Source organism: Mus musculus, chromosome 16 (assembly GCF_000001635.26).
Source record: "Mus musculus strain C57BL/6J chromosome 16, GRCm38.p6 C57BL/6J".
Classification (NCBI taxonomy): Eukaryota; Metazoa; Chordata; class Mammalia; order Rodentia; family Muridae; genus Mus; species Mus musculus.
This window is the reverse complement of record NC_000082.6, coordinates 15,715,372-15,739,294: the sequence shown is the minus strand read 5'-3', so window position 1 is coordinate 15,739,294 and position 23,923 is coordinate 15,715,372. Positions and strand designations below refer to the sequence as shown.

Here is a 23,923-nt window from a genome sequence, read left to right as displayed (position 1 = left end):
GGCTGCTCTTGAACTACTGAACCTCCTACAGTATAAAGCAGTACAACTATAAGCACACACTGTCGCACCTGGCCTTGGACGTAATCAAAATACCCAACTCGAAAAGAAGCCTAGCATTCACTGAGGAACCTAGTATCTGGTTAAACTGTCTATGGTTTTTCTGTGTCAATGACAGACAATATCCTTCCTTGGCAGGTGGTGGGAGAAATTGTGGCTGCTCATATGTGGGCACAGTTAGTGCACTGTATCCTCAGAGGGAGCTATAGTAAGAGGCTCGGGCCCTGGTTGGTTGTGCTCTTCGTAGTATCCATAAAGAGATCTACATCTGGTCCTGTCAAGGTACCTGATATAAGGTGGGAAGGGAATCCATATGACTTGTTTCCACCAGTATCTACTGTACTTTGGCTCTTAGTCTTTTTTAGAACTTCCTCTCTTTATCGCTGAAAGAGAACTCTTCAGGGTCCCTCACCACTGTGCCACCTGGTATCTGCCTAGTCTCCCATCCCAGTGCTTCTCACTTCAGCACACGGAGTTACTGAGGCAGCACTACCACTTCCCCCTTTCACCTGCTACAGTGCTGGAGACTGGTAATTGCACTTTCAAGTGCAGCTGAGCTTCTGATGGCTCTTAGGTTAATTGAATGCCCTAATTCTCTTCCATGTTATTCACTGGGCTATTACCTATTTTATCACATCAATACCAAGAAATCTAGATTGGATTTATTGTGAAATAAACAAAAGAAGATCATCCAGACACAAACACATGATAAAGCTATACAAGTGTATATTAAGGATTGGTGCATTTGAGAAATTTATGTGAAACTTATTGTACACTATCCGAGTTCCAAACCAATAAGCAAAACTCCGTCACACCAACCCACCAGGATGTGCACCACCTACTCTAAGTGTTATGCAATGGCATTTACTTGCCAGTCACTTTTAACAATTTCACAGATAACAGTTAACACTGTTACAGTGAATAAACTATCATATAAGGGCTCCCAAATGCAGCGACCTGAAGCACAGAAGACATTCTCAATTATAAAGATGATCTTAACTATTCCATTACCTACCTCCCAACCTTTTAGCAAGTAAAAACCATAAACATAACATCATCAGCTTAGTAAGAAAGGCAACACCAATGAGATTACCAAGGTAGATAAAAGAAGATAAAGCAAGTAGTGATACAGTGGAGTGTTGGTGCATTACAGTAATACATCTATAGCCAAAACAACAACATCATGTCAAGAGGACATTAACTAATCTGACATCCCCAATGTAGGGCATCAGAAAAGGAATGATATAGTACTACATAAGAGATGTAGTGTTCCTTACTGTAGGTGTAGCCAAGCCAGTCCAAGAGAGAATGGTAGCTACTATTTCTACCATCATGTAGTGAATTCCTTCTCTGTTGTTCTCGCAAACAGCTAGCTGTAGCAGGGGGCTGAGCCAGTGCTTTGCATAAGGGCGAAAGACCTGCACAGAAAATTTAAGTGCCATATATAGATAACTGTTCTGAAGACTAAAGTATTAATACAAAAACGTATTCTCTATCAGCCAACATTTTATGACTTGACATAAAGCTAAAACAGTTGTAACTTCCATTTACCAAACCTAAGATTCAGTTTACAGTGAATTATCTCAAGGACTCCTAAAACTCAACAAAAATAGATTTATAATGACTTCCACTACTAAAACGAATCAACTCTGTCCTGAGTAATATGTAGCTATAGAAAATTATTTTATGCACATTCATAAAAACATAATAAATATGGTCCTGACAACCAGATGGAACAAGTACCTTATAAAATAAGGTCCTGACAACCAGATGGAACAAGTACCTTAGTGAGCCAGTCTACAGAAAGATGAATACCAGGCTCCTGAGACTCATCCAAGGAACCCCAGGACCTAGATTCTGCTCTGGGAAATGCAGTGCAGCAGTATAAGGGGTTTTCCTGTCAGCTCCAAGAAACCATCCAATAACACCCAACATAGCAGCTATTAAGTCAGCACTCGGAAGAACATGAGCTAGAAATCACTTGAGGTCCCAAATAGCATGGGCTGAACTATATGCCCCCAAAAGCCTGTTGCCCCTGAAAGAAACTTTCAGAACATGACCTTTTCAGTGATGGAGTATTTCTTTACACAGGTAATTAACAGGAATATTTGTACTCATTTATTTGTTACATAAACAAGGCTCACAGCCTAAGGTAAGGTGCTGTACAGAAAGTTCACTCCCAATGCCAGAAAATAACGTTTGACAAAAGGATTTGGAGGAAGTGTTTAAATGTGGTTGCTGATGTATTGCAAGAACAGTAACTCCACGTTCTATTTCTTAAAAGCTTCATTTGCTTTGGTGATGCTAACATAGACGGTCAGAACTGCACAGAACAGTTAAGATATAAAGGAAAAAAGTTAGATACCTCTTCTGTATTAATAACAAGCTTGGCTAAGAAGAGACGGATATTTAAAGATACTGATGCATTTCCTAGTTTGTCATGAAGAAATTTCATCCACGGTGGAAGATCTTTTGGTATTGAACCCTGAAATAAAACACAAACTTACTCTGAAAAAGGAACAAAAGAATGTTATATTTTGCTATTATAAGAACATGAGGGAGCAAGATGGCGAGTGCGTGGAACGAAAATCTGTGTGCCTAGCGACAGCTTTCACTTTACAAAATCATTTTTCAAATCACTTGCTAAGGATCATGGCGGTGGCAGTAAAATGGGTGATATCAAACAGAACTATCTGGAAGCATTTACTTCCAATCCAAAATGGAGCTTTGTCTAGTGCTTGTCTCGAATCTACATACTCTTCTCTTCCAGATGACTACAATTGCAAGGTGGACCTCACCTTGACAGCCGACAGCAGGACAATAGTGTGCTACCACCCTTCTGTGGACATCCCCTAGGAACACACCAAACCCATCCCTCAACCAGATCTTCTGCATAATAATGAGGAAACCCACAAGCAGATCCTGAAAGCCAAGTTAGAAGTTAGAAAGTGAAAGCAGCTGGAGCAAGGGCCCATGATAGTACAACTGAGCAAGGTGTTTTACACCACGAAGCATCGCTGATACCTGCATGGACAGTATCACAATCGTAAGAAACTGAATCCCTTACACAATGGAGTACTACTCAGCTATTAAAAAGAATGAATTTATGAAATTCCTAGGCAAATGGATGGACCTGGAGGGCATCATCCTGAGTGAGGTAACCCAATCACAAAAGAACTCACATGACATGTACTCACTGATAAGTGGATATTAGCCCAGAAACTTAGAATACCCAAGATACAAGATACAAGATACAATCTGAAAAACACATGAAACTGAAGAAGAACGAAGACCAAAGTGTGGACACTTTGCCCCTTCTTAGAATTGGGAACAAAACACCCATGGAAGGAGTTACAGAGACAAAATTTGGAGCTGAGAAGAAAGGATGGACCATCTAGAGACTGCCATATCTGGGGATCCATGCCATAATCAGCCTCCAAACACTGACACGATTGCATACACTGGCAAGATTTTGCTGAAAGGACCCTGATATATAGCTGTCTCTTGTGAGACTATGTCAGGGCCTAGCAAACACAGAAGTGGATGCTCACAGTCATCTATTGGATGGATCACAGGGCCCCCAGTGGAGGAGCTAGAGAAAGTACCCAAGGAGCTAAAGGGATTTGCAACCCTATAGGTGGAACAACATTATGAACTAACCAGTACCCCCCAGAGCTCGTGTCTCTAGCTACATATGAATCAGAAGATGGCCTAGTCGGCCATCAGTGGAAAGAGAGGCCCATTGGTCGTGCAAACTTTATATGCCTCAGTACAGGGGGACGCCAGGGCCAAGAAGTGGGAGTGGGTGGGTAGGGGGATGGGGAGGGGAGGGTATGGGGGACTTTTGGGATAGCACTGGAAATGTAAATGAAGAAAATACCTAATTTAAAAAAAAAAAAAAAGGAAACTGAATCCTCCCAAAGACAGATGACTACTCATGATTCTTCGAACATTGGGAAATTTTGCTCTGTGTCTTATTTGCCAGCTGAGAAAATGTACATGGTATCATCATTAAGGTGGTGTATAGGAAAAAATAAAAATACTCTTTCATGTAAAAAAAAAAAAAAAGAACATGAGAACGATGTGAAGAAGAAAGAATCCAGCTCTTTAATGTGCAGCATAGCTTAACCAGTATGAGAAATTAGTCCTACAGTGACATCAGTGAGATACTGAAAGAAAGCATACTATCAGAGAAAATACCTCTTCTCCCTTAGGTGCAATCACATTTCTCTGCATGTGCTTAATCAGGGCTATCATGGGAGCCATACATTCATGTTGATTGAGCTCATCCATCTCTAACTCCATGATGTCATCCTGGGTCATGGAATCTTGATGCTCCTATGAAAAGGAACCCAAGCAATACCACTGTTAAATGTCAATGGATTTAAGAAGCTCATTTAAGGGGCAATAGCATAAAATAACACAATTTAACTGAAACTAATGATTTGGTAATATAAAAATATATTTGATATGCTTTAATATAGAACTAAAAAAAATAAACAAAGCTTCAAGTTTTCCTTGCATTCTAAGCATATATACCCCTAGTTCCTGTGGTGGTTTGAAAGAAAATGGTCCCCATAGGCTCAAAGGAAGTAGCACTATTAGAAAGTGTGGCCTTGTTGGAGGAAATATGACAGTCTCCTGCTGCATGCAGATCAAGATGCAGAAGTCTCTGCTCCTTCTCCAGCAGCATGCCTACCTGATTCCTGCCATGCTTCTTGCCACGATGATAATGAATTAAACCTCTTAATATGTAAGCCATCCCCAATTAGATGTTTGTCTTCATGGTGTCTCTCCTCAGCAATAAAACCTTAACTAAGACAGCTCCCATCTGTCAAGGACCTTCCCTGAGGACACCCAGATTTTCCATGTCTGCTGTCTTACCTCTGCTGTCTGTATGGTGACTCTGTTGAGGTCCTGACCTCTAACTGATAAAATCTGACTGCTGAGTTAACAGTGAGAGACCTGCTTAGATCTTGGAAAGTCTCCAAATCAACATTAGTATTATAGGGCTACTGAGACCAACAGAAAACCTAGTGATTACAAGGTACAACAGTAACTTTCTTTATAGATGTTAACAATACTCTGAGTATGTGAAATGTGATCACCCGTCTCTGAAAATGGCCAGTGGTAGGTTTACGATCTTGAGAACTGTATGAATAGCTCTGAACTCCAGTTGAGAAATCAAATTGACTCATTTCTTCACTTAGGCTACTGTCTGTCAAATATGACAATGAAGACATATAATGAGGACTGCCTGAAAAATAAGCAGAAGGAAATATATTTGTACTCAAATATAGCTAATAAGAAATGTTTCTCAGACCTCAAATAACGAAATTAAAAGAAACTTCAGCTAAAGCTTTCACCAATCCTGTGACTTTCAGTCTACTGTCCAGATTACAAAAGGAACACAGAAAAGAGTTTCCTTTGCTCTTGTCACTATTGACTAGTTACTCTGTATTGTCACAAAAAACTAGTTAACTGGATGCAATTTTTAATAATGATCATGTTATATGTTTTGGCCATCAAATATAACACAGCTATAGGAAGAAATAATCCTAAAAATAGCTAATCTAAATTATGTCAGGGATTTAGAATAGAGGTCCAAATATTATCTTTAAATAAAAAATAATAAAAGTTATAAAAATAAAGTAAGCATACCAATACACATCAAACCAAGAAGCACATGAAAGGACAAAGATCAACTTTAATTAGGGAGGCTAAGCACAAGCTCTTTGCCAAGTGTATATCCTGTATAATGTCCTAGGCACACTATTACCCACAACTGAACTTACTAGAGGGACAAAGAAAGTCCCATAGGGACAGATGGGACTGCTGTGGTACTTGAGAGGAAAGGGGAGCTAAGAGAGCAGCAGGTATAGCAGGCAGCAGGTCAGAGACCTTTGAGGGAGGTGCAAGATGCTTGGAAGTTTAGAAGAGAATGAAAAAGGACAAAGCCAACTGTTTTTGTTTATTTTGTTTTGTTTTTAGAGACAGGGTTTCTCTGTGTAGCCCTGGCTGTTCTGAAACTTGATTTCTAGACCAAGCTGGCCTCGAACTCAAAGATCCATCTGCCTTTCCCTCCTGAGTGCTAGGATTAAAGGCATGTGCTACCATGCCAGGCCCAGGCCTTACATTTTAACACAGACCTCTGAATAATTACGTATATGTGAATGAATGCTGGGCCCCAAAGGGGATAGGAACTCCACAGGAAGACCAATAGAGTCAACTAACCTGGACCTTTGGGGCTCTCAGAGTCTGATCAAACAAAGAACATACATGGGCTGGACCTAGGCCTCCCTACTCATGTGTAGCAGATGTGCAGCTTGGCTTTCATGAGGGTCCCCAATACTGTTGCCTGTCTGTGGAATATGTTCTATTAGTTGGGCTGCCTTGTCTGGCCTCAGTGGGAGGGAAAGCGCCTAGCCTCCCAGAGACTTGAAGTGCCAGGGTTTAGGAGGTACCCAGGGGAACTCCATCCACTGAGAGGAGAAGGGGATGGGGGATGGGGAAGGATTGTGTCTGGGGGTGATCAGGAGATGGGCAGTGAGGAGTATGTAAAATTAATAAGTAAAAAAGTAAAATTAAAAGAAAAAAAAGAATGCAATTCATGTTCAAACAAAGATACCAAACTAAATTTCAGTGTTTTAAAGTATTTATTTATTTATTTATTTATTTATTTATTTGGTCTCTTTATGTAGCCCTGGCTGTAGACCAGGCTGGCCTCAAACTCATGGAGTTCTACCTGCCTCTGTCTCCTGAGTGCAGGGATTAAAGGTATGAGCTACATATTTTATCCAGCTAAAATATCTTTTATTAAAAAAAATTATTGCTGGACATGGTGGTATACACCTTTAATCACAACACTATGGAGGCACAGGCAGGTGGATCTGTGAGTCTACAGCCTGGTCTACAGAAAGAATTGCAGGGCAACCTGCAACCTGAACTATATACTGAGACCATGTCTCAAAAGAAAAAAGAAAAGAAAAGAAAGGAAAAGAAAAGAGCAAAGGAAGGAAAGGAGGAAGGAAGGAAGAAAGGAAGGAAGGAAGGAAGGAAGGGAAGGAAGGAAGGAAAGGAAAGGAGGAAGGAAGGAAGGAAAGGAAAGGAGGAAGGAAGGAAGGGAAAGGAAGGAAGGGAAAGGAAAGAAGGGAAAGGAAGAAAGGGAAAGGAAGGGAGGAAGGAAGGAAAAAAAACCCTCTAAATCATAATTATTATGTGTTTTCATGAGGTGTTTATGTGGGGCATGTGTATGCCATAGTGTGTGAGTGAGGTCAGAGATATCTTTTTGGAGGTTCTCGTCTTCCACCTTAGAGAGACAGGCCTCTTGTTTCTGCTGCTGCACTGCATACTGCATGCTAGCTGGCCTGTGAGCACCTGCCTGATTACATCATCTTTCTGTATGAGTGTTGGATTGCAGATGTGCGCCATCTTTTTCATCCAGATGTGCATCCAGCTTTTTCACATAGGTTCCAGGGTCTAAACTCAAGTCATGAGGTTTATGAAGCAAGAACTGTTTATCTACTGAGCCCATCTTGCTGGGTACTATTTTTTCATTTTCATAACCAAGTATCAACTACTGGAAGTACTCTAAATCAATCTGAAAGTGTCCTACCTGAAGCCCCATTTGCTGCATCCCTGGCCTCTTTCCTAATTTCAATGTACTTTTTCTTTCTTTCCATAGGAACCTATTAGAAAAAAAAATATATATCATTTACAATGTTTTAATTAGAGTCACGGTCACATCTTTTTTGTTTTAGTAATAATCTAGATTCCCCTTGCCCCATTACAAACTAAAAAAGACATTTTTGTGAATTTAAAAGTTTTCAAAGCCATACTTAAAAAGGAATGTGTATGTATTTGCAGGTCCACCCTTTCCCAAAGACTTCCTGAACCTGACCAAAACCAAACACTTAGCTCGAGCATCATTCTCTGCTTTCACAGGCTGATATTACTGGGTCTTCACTTGACCTTGGAGCCTGTTTGTCAACTATCCAGCTATGGACAGTTGTATGTACAGGCACAACTATCCAGCTATGATGTACTACAGCACCTTACAGTGCTTCCCGAGGTAGCACAGCAAGAGTGTCCATGCGTAGATATGGACAGCTGTTGCTTTCATTTTTCAACATATGTTTAGGAAAACACATTCTTATCCCCAAAGAACACAGTCAAGGGCATGGGTGAGACACTATCTCATGGTCATGTTGACAACTGTGTGGGGACTGGACAGCCATGGGATGCAGGTTTAGTGCTTCGCCCACCTTCCCATTTCCAGGGGGATGGGAAGTGAAAGCAGCAGCTATTGTCTCGCCTATGGCTGAGGCTGCAAGCAGTCTGGATAAGACCAACTGTGTCCCACCTGCTGGAGCCAATCTTCCAGCTACTCCTGACTTCCCATTGTCCATATTACCTAACCATGGCCAGATTCATCAGTATAAATCTACATTTTTTGATTGGAGAAAGTCACTCAGAAATCAAGTTCCTTCAATTGTCACTGTCTTTCTTTCACAACCAAGAGAAGGAACAGCCAAATGCTGTTATAGCGTATGAGGGCGCATTTCAAACGTCCCCTTGCTATACTTTATAGTTGCAAGTTTTAACATAAAACTGTCTGTTTTTAGAGTTGAGAGCAAATTAATACTTAAACATGTTCAAAATAATACCTGCTTTTCTCTATCAACATTTGCTAATATTTTTAACTTAGAAACAATATTGAAATTTTTACTTACCTCAACTTCTATAGGAAATGTATAGCAACGTTTCAGGTCTATCAAATTTTCAAAAATAAACAAGTTCTATAAAAAGAAAAACCTATATGAAAATATCTGACTTCATAACTAATTACCCAAGAATAATTCTACTTGATAAGTCACAGAAGACTAGGGGTGTGAATCAATCGGTAGCATCTGCCTAGCATTTTCAAGACTCCAGGCTCTATCCTCAGCATCACAAAAACAGGGCATAGTGAGATATAATCTCGTGAGAGGTACAGTCAGAAAGATCAGAAAGCTACACAGTGAATTTGAGGCAAGGCTGGGACACATGAGAATCTGCCTCAAAGATGCTCATTTCTACCCCCAAATCACAAAGAAGCACTTTAGAGCCAATACCCCTATATTTACCATTATAGGAAGTGGAAAATATGGTATAAATGTAATTGGTAAGTTTTGAACTGTTGAAATCCTACAAGTCAGTCAGCCACAGGGAAAGTCCTTGAGAACACTCACCTTTTCTGGTTTTTCATTAAATAAAAAACCTTGGTAAAATTTCAACTCATTGAAGACACAGCTTATCAGAGAAATGGCACAGTTGTATGCAGCACAATGATAAAGTCTTCTCTTCTCCAGCAACTGGCTCTCCCCCACCATGTTCTCTGTAAATGCATCATGGCACAACCTGCAGGGGAGATTCAGGCTGTACTTCAACTTATTTAATGTGGACATTGAGGCTTGAATCAATAGTTGTCAGACAACTGGATCTAATTATTCAGTTCAGAGAATGTCAAGTGTCATGCTTCTACTAGTAGTAGGGACATACAACCAAGCACGTTAACACCTCCTAGCATATACCCGATACAGTGTTAAGTGCAACAACAAGTACACTCAAGATAGGGAAGCCAGGATATGGACAAACAGCCCAATCTAAGGTGCTAACAAAAGACTTAAGGGGAAAAAAATCCTGAGCTAAAGTTTATTTGTTGTTGCTTTGTTTTGTTTGTTTGTTTGTGGAGAAGGTAAGGAGGTTTTGAACAGAAAGGGTCTCACAGTGTTGCTTGGGTCAGGGTGGCAGGAGGAATTGTTCATTTCTGTGATCAAGAGCTCCCTTATCTATGTAAGAGTCCCAAGAGAAACTGGGACCCCAGATGCATGCCCTGTACATGACGTAAGCTGAACTTTGAAATGTCATGTTAGCTGCAGAAGACATTATGAGCAGAGACGGGTGGCACTTAAAACACTGGGCATTGTATCAGGAGGGTATAAATGCAATAAACATCTATAAAGTGAAGGAAAGAAGGGGTTCTCAACAGAATTTGCCTAACATACTAGGAGATACATATTTCGTCCTGCATGATAGGTTCAAAGGTTTTCTTGAAACAACCAGCACATGTATGTAGATATAATTTATGGCTTGTTCCCAGTATAGTATGAGACCTGCTACAGACTACTTGGCCCTCAGACTCAGCAACATTTATACCCTGAGCCAGCCCTGCTGCTGAAGACAACGGACTAGCCTTGCATTCCAGTTGATTATGACTCTGTAGTGGTGGTGGGGAAAGCAAAGGAAGACAAGCCTAGCACAGAAGTAATTCAAAATGAGATCACTGCAATAGCTTTAAAAGCAGTTAGAACAAGGTCATACAAAAGGGGTCATACTGTAAGGAAAACTAATAGGGTCAAACTGACTAGATTTGGTTACCAACTGAGTATTAATGGAGGTCAGGGACAGTCAAATGGAGAAATGAATGCAACTCCTAGGTCTCATGCTAATACAAATAGAAAGATAGTCACATCATCCTCTGAGAAGAAACGGTATGGACTAGAGTAAGAAGGAAGAATGCAAGTCTGGAGATGAGAATGAAATGAGATAGCCGGTCCAGTCTGGGAGGATTTCAGTAGAACCTCCTTTTAGAGACAGTATATCTTATTAGTCTATGCTTTATAGAAAGCTTTTCAATTTCAATTACAAATGATAAAAAAATTCATTTCTTACTGCAATTCATGCTATTAAAGTATATTAATATACTAATCTATTCAGAGTGTAAATGATAAGAAGATGAAAGACACTCAGGGGTCTAAATTTGAGCCCTTGCACTTGTGAGGCAAGCACTATAACTGAACTCCAGCAAAGAGTTTTATTCTTTATGAAGCATAAGTATGTAACTGAGGAGAATACTTCCAGATTACCTAAGCTCAGCTCCCAGGATACGTCAGGATGCTCACTTCTACGGAGTCTAACACCTTCTGGCTTCTGAAGGTGCCCATACACACGTGGCATATAGTCTCAGACATACGTACACATTTAATAAAAGATAAGCACCCGTTTCCCAACGACACAATGAAGGCCATATAAGTACTCTGTATATAAGAAATAACAATACTTGACTTATCTAAGTCAATTAATTTGCATGATATAGACGCATTTAAAAATATATGTACCCCAAGGGATGGAGAGAAGCCTCAGCTGTTAACACTTTTGCTACTGCAGAGGTTAGAGGTTCAGTTCCCATCACCCACACGGTGGCAGCTCACAACCATTTATAACTACACTTACAGGGAATCCGATGCCTTCTCTTGACCTCCAGTTATCAGGCACACATGTGTACACATGTCGTACATAGGCAAACATTCATATATGTATGTATGAATGCATGTACGTATGTATCAACAAGAAAAAATCTAAAAAACTAAAAACTGTGTTATTACTCCAAATATTAACAAATCAAACATAACCACAAATGAAGTAAGCTCTCACTTAAGAAGTGTCTTTGTGAGTTCATTTCCTTCTGCAACACGGGAGCCATGAAAAGCTTGATTAATTTTAGCTTCTTTAGAGTGAACATCATCTTTTAAAAGACGAGAATACATCACAGCTAGCATCTTGTAATAGCACATCTTCTTGGTGATTTGAGTGTCAAAAGTAAATTCATTTAGCTGAAAAGATATAGCATATGTAGTCTTATCAAACATAAAAAAAAAACATCTTCTAAACATCAAACTTAATTCTTAGTGCTATTAAGATAATAATAACATTATTGAAAATAATGTTAACAAGGACGTCGCAAATCACTTCCTGTTTTTCCCAGGTTTTCCAATGTGGAAATAGCATTGATATGTCATACTGGACAAAACGCAGAAGTGACACATAGTAAGCTCAGAATACACGGGTTTGTCAAGTCTTATTGAAGGCATAGGTAAAAACACAGGTGAAATCACAAAACACAAGCTACAAATTTTCACCTATTGTGATGGTTTTAATTATAATGAACCATTTGCTTATTTGCATCTACCAACAGGATTTTCAGAAAGGCTGAATGGTACTCCACCGTTACCGTATTAAAATTGTCCCGATGATGCCCAATCCCTGGAACCTAACTTTTCATATAACCAAAGAGGGCTCCAGAGTAATTATTAAGTTGAATAAATTGAGAAGGGGTGGTTAGATTGGGTTTACTAGGTGACCCTAAATCAAGTCATATGCAAGTGACAGTCAAGAGGAGGCAACATGACCAGGGAGGTGGAAATAGAAACAATATCAGCACAGACCCAGGGATGCCACAAACACAGGAGACATGAAAAGACAAGGAGAGCCTTTTCTATGAAAGCCACATGCAGAGTGTGGCTAGCAAACACAACTTAGGCCTGGTGTAACTGAACACAGCCTTTTGCATCCAGACAGTACACCTTGGTTATTCTAGGCCATTGTGTTGCCAATCAGTTGCTTTAGGAAAGTAGTGTGGCTCCTGGTGGCCACTATCAGACTAAGCACACAGTGTCCCCAGTCTCTTTACTATTATATATGACATACCTTTGTAAATCTGGACTTCAACACATCAATGGCATCTACCACAATTCTACTAAAGAACTCTTTCAGTGTGTCCAAGTCACAGTGCCACAACAAGGTGAGGAGAGAGCGATCTACAAATGCCTGGCGAGTGACATTTGAAGGGAGGTCAGCCTTCCGGAACATTGTGTACACACTTTCCAGAAGATTTAACTGTGTGACACATGGACTCCTAAGAAAAGAGATAAAGTGACACGCTTTGAACACGTATTTTACTGCTTCAGTGATTATTAATTACAAAGTAACAAAGAGCCCCAATAGTCCATGGGGGGCGGAAGTTAACAGACTCAAAAAATTGTCTCTTGACCTCCATACATGCACTGTGACACAAGTATATGATGCCCACACATAAACAACAATAATAAAATTAAATTGAAAAAAGAAAACTGGGTACAAAAAATTTTTAAAAAAAATCAGATTCTAATGTTTTAAAAGCAGCACACCTAATTGATATTAATTACCACACATATAAAAGTAATTACTAAGTAATTGGGGAAACACAATTGGCTGTACCTTCTCAGAGGGTATACTCTAAGTCACTTATGACTAAAATCAAACTCTTAATTTCATCCAGATGTAATACTGGTGTTCTAGTTAGAATTGTCAACTTGTACAACCTGGAGTCAACTAAGAGGAAAGCCTTCATTGAGACACTGCCGTGATCAAACTGTGGGTATGGCTATGGAGATTTATCTTGATTGCTAGTTGATGTAGAAGGGCTCCATTTACACTCCATAATAATTCAGTGGATGACCCCATACCCACAAATAAATAAGGCAGAATAAATCTGAATAGATGGCTTAATAAAAAAACCTGAGTTTGCTCCCCAGAGCCCATGTGATGGAAGGGAAGGGTTGACTGAGTTGTTGTGTGAGCTCTGCAAGTACATGGGTAAAAAATACATGCTTTTAAACTACATATAACTTTTAAAAGTAACAGCAATGAGAAAATAGACACTGTGGGGGAAGAAAACTGAGAAAAGGACGTTTCTTCTACCAGGAGCCTAATTCTCTCTTTATTATTCAATAGGTTTGAAATTTTCCCATAAGAAAAGTGTGTTACGGAGAAAGAATTTTAAAATGTAGCACTGAGCTGTAAGAACCACTATCCCTCCTCTATTTTTTTTTGTTTGTTTTAAACAAAGAGGATAACACATCCACTCAAGAAACAGCATGCATATGACTCCAGAGAATTCCAGATTATAATAACTTACTGCCTAGCAATCCTTTTGAAAGTGGTTTGGAACAATTCTTCCATAATATGTCGCTGTTCCCGACAAAGTATATCTGTCATCAACTGAAACAACATAGGACTCTGAGATAACTCCAGTGCATCTAGAAACTAAAAACAGAACAACAAAAGAAGTCCATTATCAGCATCATGAAAACTTTGGTAGCTCTGACTTTAGAAAGTTGCACACCATGTATATGCCTGGTGCTCACCGTCAGAAGAGGGTGCTGGATCCCCTGGGACTGGAGAAATGGACAGCTGTGGGGGCTGGGAACTGAAACCAGACCTTCTCCAAGAGCAACAAGGGTTCTTACTTGCAAAACCATCTTCCTAATCTTTTACTTTACTTTTTTGAAATTTGAGACAAAGTCTAATGTAGCCAAGACGCCTCCACCTTAACTATGTAGCTGAGACCGGCTATGAACACTTGATATTCATGCAGGTGCCTCTCAAGCTCTAGAATGGCAGGCATGCACCACATGTGCAGTCTAGTAACTTGATGGTTCAGCAGGAAAGGTGTCGCTCCAGGTATTCTTCGTTCAATCTCTAGGACTTCCATGCTGGAAAAGAGAGAACTAACTACCTCCAGAAAGTTGTCCTCTGAGTTTCCACATTTGAAATGGCATACACTTACACACACTTACACACACACATACACACACACACACACACACACACACACACACACATATGCATTTATAAACACACACACACATATACACACATACACACACACGGAGACACATACAAATAAATATATGAAAAAAAATTTAGTTGGAAAAATGCAATAATTTCACATAAACTTTCAAATATTACTATTTTCTTTTTACTTTCCCACACTCTATATTGCAATGTCTGTATGTTCTGCCTTTAGATTCTAAGAGCTATCTTCAATATTATCTATAGAAACAGACAAGTTCTCATTTAAACTTTTTCTTTACATATTTAATTTCCAACCTCCTACTAGTCCTATTTCATAGATAGAACATTTCTTTACCTCTAAACCTATTTTTGTAGTGTCTTTGTCATTAGTCATCCCTTTAGTGAGTGACTCTGTTCTCTTTAAGCTTCTTTTATTGTCTTTTTTCCTGTTGGTGTTCTGCATCTCTGAAGGAGGGAGAGTAACCCTGGTTATGGTGCTCAGAGCTTTGCCCAAGTTAGGCAAACATCCAGCCGCTGAGCTAATATATCCCTAGTAGCAGTGGGGATCATTTAAGGCGGATCATTTTCTGTTCTGCTGCCTGCCTTTAATTCCTAGGCCCTGAATTCAGTGGAAAAATCTCCCTAACTGTCCTGCCTTGGAGCTCTGTGATTTGGAAATGCCTACATCTGTGACACAATACTAATGGCCAAACAATGTTTCAAAGTTGGCGGCCACACAATACTTATCGCCAAGCTGTGCTTTTCCACTAGCTCACTGAGCATGCTCCAAACTCCCATGAAAGCCCTCCCCTCCACCCAGTACACTGGTACTGTCTCAGTTCCCTGTCAGAGGCAGCCACCATTCTGTGTTTTGTTGCTGGGTTACAGCTCTGAAGAGAAAGGATTCCCCAACAGAAATGTTACAGCCCTATTCAGGCTGGAAAGGCTTCCCAAATGCAAGTGTAATAGCTCTGTTTCAGTAAGTGAAAGTTTCCCCAAGGAAATGTTACAGCTTTGCTGGGAAAAGTATCCTAGCACCTGGACCAAAGGAGTGTCACAAACCACACCACGCAACAAACCTCACACAGAGATTTACTGGGAAGGGAAAACCCAAGAGAGTGGCTGCCTCTGGTCAGATGAGAAATAAGATGGAACTGAGCAGAAACCAGGGTGTGTGTGTAGTGGGACTCTGTTCAGGCTCTGGGGCCAGGTTCTGGTCTTGGGGTCAAGTCAGGGGCAGAGTGGTCTTTTATGGTCCTGCACCCTAAACTTGCACAGTGTGACTTTGTGATATTCCTGGGCTCCCAACTGCCAAGATGTCCTTGTGCCAGAAAAAAAACCCTTTCACTATGTAGCATACCTGGTTCATGGCAGCCAGCTCTTAACTTATACTTTTCTTGGGTTACAGTTTTTCTTGAAATGCTTTAGTATTTTATTTGCATTTATGTTTAACTATTTAAATCAAAAGAAAGTACTAAAGATCTAATAGACATCACTGTAGATGCTTAAACCATTAGCATTCAATACCAGGGTTGATGGTGTATAGGATGATGATGTACGGTATTTGCCTAAGACGTTTGAGGTTTCAAGTTCAACTTTCAACAATACAAAACAAAGCAAAATAAAAACAAAAATCAAAGAAATAAAAAACGATACCAAAAAAAATTTGGACTGTTAGAAACAGCTAGCAACATAATCAACTCTACATAACTACAACTCTAACATAATCAGACTTGCAGTCATTATAATTAAATAACCAAAAAAGATCCTCTTCTTGCTGTATTTGTTGCCAAGGCTAACCTGGCTGCCCTCCGAAAGATTCAATAAGCAGCTGAAAGAGTCAGATGCAGATATTTGCATTCAACCAATGGACAGAAGCAGCTGACCCCTGATGTTGAATTAGGGAAGGCTGAAAGAAGATGAGGAGAAGGAATATCCTGTAGGAGGAGCAGCAGTCTCAATTAATATGGACCCCAGAGATCTCTAACATGGGAACCGCCAAACAGGCAGTATACACCAGCTTATATGAGGTCCCCAACATATACAGCAGAGGACTTCCGTGTCTGTGTTCATTCAGAGATGATGCACCTAGCCCTCAAGAGACTAAAGGCCCCAAAGAATTTAGAGGTCAGGTGGGGAGGGGGTGGGGGCATCCACATGGAGACAGGAGAGTAGGGAGGAGGTATGGGATATAGAGCAGTAGGTGGGTGAATGGGGGGGGGCAGGGAATGGAATATGGAGTGTAAAAAATAAATTAAGGAAGATCCAGCAACACTATTCCTGGGCATATATCCAGAAGATGCTCCAACTTGTAGTAAGGACACATGATCCACTATGTTCATAGCAGCCTTATTTATAATACCTAGAAGCTGGAAAGAACCCAGATATCCCTCAACAGAGGAACGAATGTGGTACACTTACACAATGGAGTACTATACAGCTATTAAAAATAATGAATTTATGAAATTCTTAGACAAATGGATGGATCTGGAGGATATCATCCTAAGTGAGGTAACCCAATCACAAAAGAACACACATGATATGCACTCACTGATAAGTAGATATTAGCCCAGGAGCTCAGAATACCCAAGATACAATTTGTAAAACACATGAAATTCAAGAAGAAGGAAGACCAAAGTGTGGATATTTCGATCCTTCTTAGAAGGGGGAACAAAATACCCATGGAAGGAGTTACAGAGACCAAGTTCAGGACAGAGACTGAAGAAATGGCCATCCAGAGACTGCCCCACTTGGGGATCCATCCCATAAACAACCACCAAACCCAGGCACTATTACAGATGTCAGTAAGAGCTTGCTGACAGGAACCTGATACAACTGTCTCCGGAGAGATTCTGTCCATGCCTGACAAATACAGAAGTGGATACTCACAACCATCCATTGGATGGAGGACAGGATCCCCAATGAAGGAGCTAGAGAAAGTACCCAAGAAGCTGAAGGGGTTTGCAGCCCCATAGGAGGAACAACAGTAGGAACTAACCAGTACCCCCACAGCTCCCTGGGACTAAACCACCAATCAGAGAAAACTGTGCATATGTAGCAGAGGGTGGCCTAGTTGGTCATCAGTGGGAGGAGAGGTCCTTGGTCCTGTGAAGGTTCTATGCCCCAGTATAGGGGAGTGCCAGGGCCAGGAAGAGGGAGCTGGTGGGTTGGGGAGCAGGGGGAGGGGGAGAGGGGATAGGGGATTTTCAGAGGGGAAACTAGGAAAGGAGATAACATTTGAAATGTAAATAAAGAAAATATCTAAAAAAAAAAAAGAAAAAAGAAAAAAATCACTGTTTTGGGCTTTAGAAAAACAAATGACTTTACTTTGAAAAAAATAAATTAAAAATTAAATTAAATAAAAAAAACTAGAAAAATAAATTTGAAATCTTATACAGGATAACAAGAAACCCTGAATAGCTAAAGCCATTTTGAACAAAAATAAAGCTGGAGGTATTATATCACTTTACTCCAAAAAATACTACCAAGCTATAGTAACTAAGACAAAATGTTACTAGTCCAAAAACAGTTCCCAAGGAACAGAGCATACATTCCAGGAGCAAACCCCCAATTCACAGCCAACAAAAATTCAACAACGGTGCCAAAAATGCACACTGGAGAAAAGATACTCTTTTTAGTAGGTGGTGCTGGAGACAAGGCTAGTTACATATTTAAGAATGAAACCAGGTTTCTACCTCTTACCAGTCAAATGTGAATTAAAATATGTATCAGAGTCATAAATGTTAGACCTAAAACTACAGCAAAACTACAAGCAAAAATGCCTCTGGACATGCAATTTGGTAACTTCTTGTTGTTTTATAAAATACCACAAACCACAGGAAACAAAAGTGAAAATAGACAAGACTTTATCAAGCTATAAAGGTTCTGTACAGTAAAGGAAATGATCAACATACCCAGAATGCATCTGAAACTTCACTAGCTCAACAGCAAAACAAGAAAAAAGAAAAGAATATTTAAAAATGGGCAACAGATTTAAATAGACATTTTCCAAGAGAAGACATACAAATGAATGAGTACATAAAAACGTACGTAATACCAACAATCATCAGAGGCAATACAAACTAAAACCACAAAAATAACATAATCACATCCCAGGGCTATAACAAGACAGGGTGAGGATCTGGAGGACAGAGAACACTTGCATACTATAGGTGGGAATTGTAAATTAGTACAATCACAATTTTAAAGACAGAACTGCCTTGAGTCATCTGAGAGAAACTGCTCTGGTCAGACTGGCTACGTCTGGGGAGAACTGTCTCCACGGTTACTTGATATAGGATGACCCACCTCACTGCTGCTATGCCTTTGCAGGTAAAAGACCAGGGCTGTAAAAGCAAGTATCTGAGCATGAATATCCAAGCCTTGACTATATACCCTGAATTCCCTCAATAATAGACTATGACATATACATCGTTATTCTGGTTAGTGTTTTATTTAATCACAGAAACAGAAAAGAAAGGAGAGCAACCACATAACCCAGCAACCTCAGTACTAGGTTATATATCCAAAGGAAATAAAGTCTGTATAGACATGTGAACTCCTGCATTATTTTGGCACAATAGGAAGAAAAAATGGAAACAACACAAGTGTCCATTAGCAAATGGAAGAATAAGAAAATGTGGTATGTATGTATGTATGTGTGTGTGTGTGCATGTGTTTATGTGTATACATACATATAAGAGAAGACTATCAAGCCTGAGTGGGACTAAAATCTTATCATCTCTACTTGCACAGATAAAATTGAAGACCATTATGTTAAGTGAAATATTCCAAGCATCAGAATATAACTGATTTCACATATACATGGAATCTAAAGAACTGAACTTATAAAAACACATAGTAGAGTGGTAATTGCCAGCGGCTGGAAACAGTAAAGAGACTGTGGGGAGAGGAAAATATGGGGAAATGTTTTCAGTGGCACTAAGCCATTACACAAATACAAGAAGTTCTGAGGTACCACTGCACAGTAAGCTGACTACAGATAATAGTGATATATAGAATACATTTTAAAAAGACAGTATCTTGAAATTTTTCATTATAACAAAACGATAAATGTTTGAAGAGGTAGGTATGTTTAGCTTGGCTTAATCATTCCATAGTATACACCTATATTTAAACATTACATGGTATCCCATTATATGTTTAATTTTTATTTTTTTGTGTGTGTGTGTACCCAGTAGTGTAAATTAATAAAAACATACCCCCCTCCAATATAACACAAAGAAAAAAAAAATCAACCAAAGTTTTACCAATGACACTAAAACTAACCTTTTTCATGCAGTCCACATAATTATTGTACTTTAGGGAATCAGGAGGAAATTCATCAGACTTCATGGGGAAATTGCAAACAATGAGTTTTTCCAGAATATGCTTTAGGTTTTCTAGACTGCCTTCTCTAAGACTGGTGAAGAATGGAAGAAGAATGATAGCTTGGCCCTGCGAAGCAATACAGAAAATGTAAATCACACTAATTGTGCCACATAGGTCCTGTAGGATAAATAAAATCACTACTTTCTAAAGCCTGTAATAATGAGCTGCAAAGAATCAAGAAATGACTTCTGGGTGATACCAGAGTCAACTTGAATGCAGCCGTATATGTTAGCTTCAATTCTGGAAGCCAGCAGGCTGTCATGGAGGACATGGATCTGGGAGAGGAGAACCTGCACTAAGAGGAGTTGCCAGGAGGCAGTAATGAGTGGATACCATCAAAATATACTGTAGAAATGGGTGACAGTTTTAAAGAATACGCTGTAAAAATAATTTTTAAAAACACAGATTATACTTAAATTCTATATAGAAAGAATGGTTTCTACAGGACAGTTTGTAAGTATTGGTTTACAAACCCCTTCATAACCTCATATTGAGTTTAAGAGGAACTAGGTATTAATTCCTACCCCTTTTGAATAACAGGCCAAGTTCAAACATTTCACATTCAAAGGAGAAAAACTTCAGAAGTCATACAGAACACACCAAAGAATTTTCCAATTTAAAAAAAAAAAAAGCATTCTTTTATGAAGACCACATTACAGGACCTTAAACTTAGTAACAATAAAATTATTTTCTTGCCCCCCCCATTACTAAAAGATTTCGATAGGAAAATAGTCTGAAATGGTTTGAAATTACTACAGTAAATGCACAATGCCAATTTAAATCTGATGTATATAAACACAAATGTGAAAGATCATATGGTTACTCTTACAGAAATGTTTTCTGGGCTAGGGAAGTAGCTCACTGAATAAAGTGTTTGTACAAATGTGTGAGAGCCTAAATTCTGATCCCAAAACTCATGCAATACAGACACAGTAGTGCACGGCTATAATCCCTACTCCTACAGTACTGAGATGGGTGGTGGAGAATGGAAACATCCCTGGAAACTCTTGGGCCTGCTGTCTGGCACATACAAGAGGTAAACAATAGACCTTGATAGAATCTGAAGATGTATAACAGCATGTGCTATAGCTCACATGTGCTCATCTGCCCTCACACACTGCATGCATATCTACAACAGCACGTGCTATAGCTCACATATGCTCACCTGCCCTCACGCACTGCATGCACATCTACAACAGCACGTGCTATAGCTCACATGTGCTCACCTGCCCTCACACACTGCATGCACATCTACAACAGCACGTGCTATAGCTCACATGTGCTCACCTGCCCTCACACACTGCATGCACATCTCTTGAGAAGACATACTGAAGCACAGGCAGGTCAGCTAGCCCAAGTCTCAGAAGGAAGAACCTTCCATGTTCAAACAGATCTGACCACAGTCAGATGACAGGTACATGGGGGGTTATTATGCTAATCTCTTTACTATTACAAGTTTCACGTTTTCCACACTCCTCCCTGCAAAAAGCCCAACATGACAAATGCACAAAAATGCAAAGATGTGAAAATAAACAGAACATAATCTCAAAAGACCAATGTGCTAAAGTCATCTACCTTTAAGTGTAGACCCAACTTTGTATCAGCAAGTAGACTAGCGTATGTTGTGAAGATTTCAGAAAATGAGCTGTGATTTGTATCAAAAGATAAAGCTGAATCAATCTAAAGGGAAATAAAAAACATGATAAATTTCTGTATTATGCCTCAAATTTTTCAAAATATTTTTAAATCTTTAAATTTCAGAACTCATATTATTTGTTCTTGAACCTCAAACAACATTTCAATAATGTTACTTTAAAATATTTTATTATTTTCTGCTAAGACAAAGCCTGAAAAGAAACGATAACAAGAAAAATTATAAAATGGTAAGCAAAATAAACAGTGGTATAAAGAAAAAAAAAGTTAAAGGTAATTGGCAGGTATCTCACCAAAACATATTTACTTTATCAAAAAAATGAGTTTTGAATGAACTTTCACCATAGTGTTTAAACATAAGTCAAGACTTCACAATAATGAACATGCCATCCATGGTGGTCAAGATCTGTAATCTCAGGACTCAGGAGGCAAAGGTAGAAAAATGTAAAGGTTCAAGGCAGGTTAGGACTACACAGGTAAGACTGTGTTTCAAAAAGAACAACCAATCAACCAACCAAACAAACCAAAAACTAAATAGGAATGTGCTTTAAATGAATTCAGAATACCTGCAACATCTTTGCCAGCAAAGACAGCACAGTTGTTTTGCTCTCTGGGGCAGAATCTGGGGCCCACCATGAATCACACTTCCTCCAGTTCTGCAGAATTGCAGTTGCAAGCTTCAGTCCTTGGTGTTTCTGAACAGCTCGATCCCTGAAGCTTGTGTCTAGCATACCATTTAAAACAGTGCTCACCTGAAAAGATTTCATAGATTGAAGAAAAATTCGTAATATTGATAGGAATAAAGAAAAATACACTTTCAGCCAGGCGTGGTGGCACGTCTTTAATCCCAGCACTTGGGAGGCAGAGGCAGGTGGATTTCTGAGTTCGAGGCCAGCCTGATTTACAGAGTGAGCCCCAGGACAGCCAAGGCTACACAGAGAAACCCTGTCTCAAAAAAAAAAAAACAAAAAACAAAAACAAAAACAAAAAAAATTCCCATAAGATAGGCCATGTTTGGTAACATATTTCCAGCACTTAGGAGGCAAAGGCAAAGAAAGAGGCAGGACAACCTCTGTTAAGTTTGAAGCCAATTTGGTCTACAATGTGAGCTCTATGGCAGTTAGGACTACATAGTAATGTAAAATTAAAATAAATAAAAATGAAAAATCATGTAAACAAAACCAGAACAATCCACAAAATCCCCTAAGTTAAGCAAACAAAAACAAACGTATTAAATACCAAGATGTAAAGAGTTTCCATGATGAGGCACAGAGGGCTGTGGCAAGAACATGCAGAAAAACAAAGCAGGACACTAAAGCTGTGAGTGCTGGGAAGAGAGGCAGGCTGGCAGTGTGGGGGACCAGCCTAAACATAATGTTGGAATAAACACTGCTGAGCACAGGACAGGCGTGGATGCTCCAGTATGGCATTCTGGCAAAAATATGTATCTTATAGTGTTAAGCTGAGAGATTTAAGGGGCATGAGGGAAAGGGAAAAATAACCAGTCTTATTTGTCTATTAATTAACTAGTTTTATAAAGACTGTGTTTTGTTTCTATGGATTTTATTTTCATACATTAGCAAGACCTTCCAACCTTCCAGAAAAAACTTGGTTTTAAGAAAAAACATCAGAAACACAAAAACCCTTTGTGAGCATTAGACAAGGAAATACGTAAAGGGAATGTGCCTTACCATTTTGGGATTATCCGAAGATGACTCCATGAGCCTTGATACAGCAATATCAAGATTCTTCAACAGCTCACTGTTGATCACTTCTGAGAACAAACTGTAGAAATATTCCCCATGGGAGAAGCTAATATTTCTCTGTGAACTGCCCAGATATTGTGTAGACAGCATTGCCGAATTCAGGAGCAAACTCACAAGATGGTCACACTAAGGAAGAGAGAAAACTTTAGTAGAGAACGTATCTCCAAAAAGACCCTGAGGTCATAGGTCCACAAGGAACCATCTAAAGGGAATCTGATATGTTAAGTCAGGACTTAAGTTTAAATTATATATATTTACTTTAACTTCTATTTTCTAGGTTTCACTTCATAAGATAAGCCTCCTAAATTGATATTGCTTCCAATTGTCCAGAACAACATTGCTGTATTCAGAGAATAGTCTAGTCTGAACAAGTTGTTTGGGACAACTGAACCATATGGAGAACATTAATGAGACAGACAAAGAAGAGGTCCTGCAATGGAAGCACTACAACAGGAGGATGGGATGGAACAAACACACAGGAATGGCTGCAGTTCTCTGCTACAACAACTGTCTGAGGCCAGCTCTGCTCAATTCAGTTCAATTCTGCTGTGGAGACGTTGGTGGCTGTGGTGCTTTGGGAGTTCCCTGATTACCATTCAGGGCTCCTTTAACTCCATTCC

General features: G+C 39.5%; 1 protein-coding gene and 1 pseudogene across 5 annotated transcripts in view; one reads left to right on the top strand and one right to left on the bottom strand.

Moving 5' to 3' along the window:
• Positions 1 to 23,923, bottom strand: part of Prkdc (protein kinase, DNA activated, catalytic polypeptide) — a 204,796-nt gene that overhangs the window by 102,945 nt on the left and 77,928 nt on the right. For 4 of the 5 annotated variants that reach the window (XR_003951769.1, XM_006521861.4, XM_017316892.2 and 1 more), the window contains exons 36-49: positions 23,229 to 23,429; positions 22,104 to 22,289; positions 21,460 to 21,564; positions 19,783 to 19,950; positions 13,835 to 13,962; positions 12,586 to 12,793; positions 11,533 to 11,711; positions 9,288 to 9,456; positions 8,790 to 8,855; positions 7,673 to 7,745; positions 5,166 to 5,314; positions 4,258 to 4,395; positions 2,423 to 2,542; positions 1,335 to 1,475 (exon numbers count right to left, since the gene is read on the bottom strand). Coding sequence is in view for 4 of the 5 variants with exons in the window: in XM_006521861.4 (XP_006521924.1) it covers positions 1,335 to 1,475; positions 2,423 to 2,542; positions 4,258 to 4,395; positions 5,166 to 5,314; positions 7,673 to 7,745; positions 8,790 to 8,855; positions 9,288 to 9,456; positions 11,533 to 11,711; positions 12,586 to 12,793; positions 13,835 to 13,962; positions 19,783 to 19,950; positions 21,460 to 21,564; positions 22,104 to 22,289; positions 23,229 to 23,429 (2,031 nt within the window). In the remaining variant the exon portion in view is untranslated. Of the gene's footprint in view, positions 1 to 1,334; positions 1,476 to 2,422; positions 2,543 to 4,257; positions 4,396 to 5,165; positions 5,315 to 7,672; positions 7,746 to 8,789; positions 8,856 to 9,287; positions 9,457 to 11,532; positions 11,712 to 12,585; positions 12,794 to 13,834; positions 13,963 to 14,063; positions 14,502 to 19,782; positions 19,951 to 21,459; positions 21,565 to 22,103; positions 22,290 to 23,228; positions 23,430 to 23,923 lie in introns of those variants that run through there. The other variant, XM_011245841.3, reaches the window with a different exon arrangement.
• On the top strand, positions 2,670 to 3,036 carry Gm52255 (annotated as a pseudogene).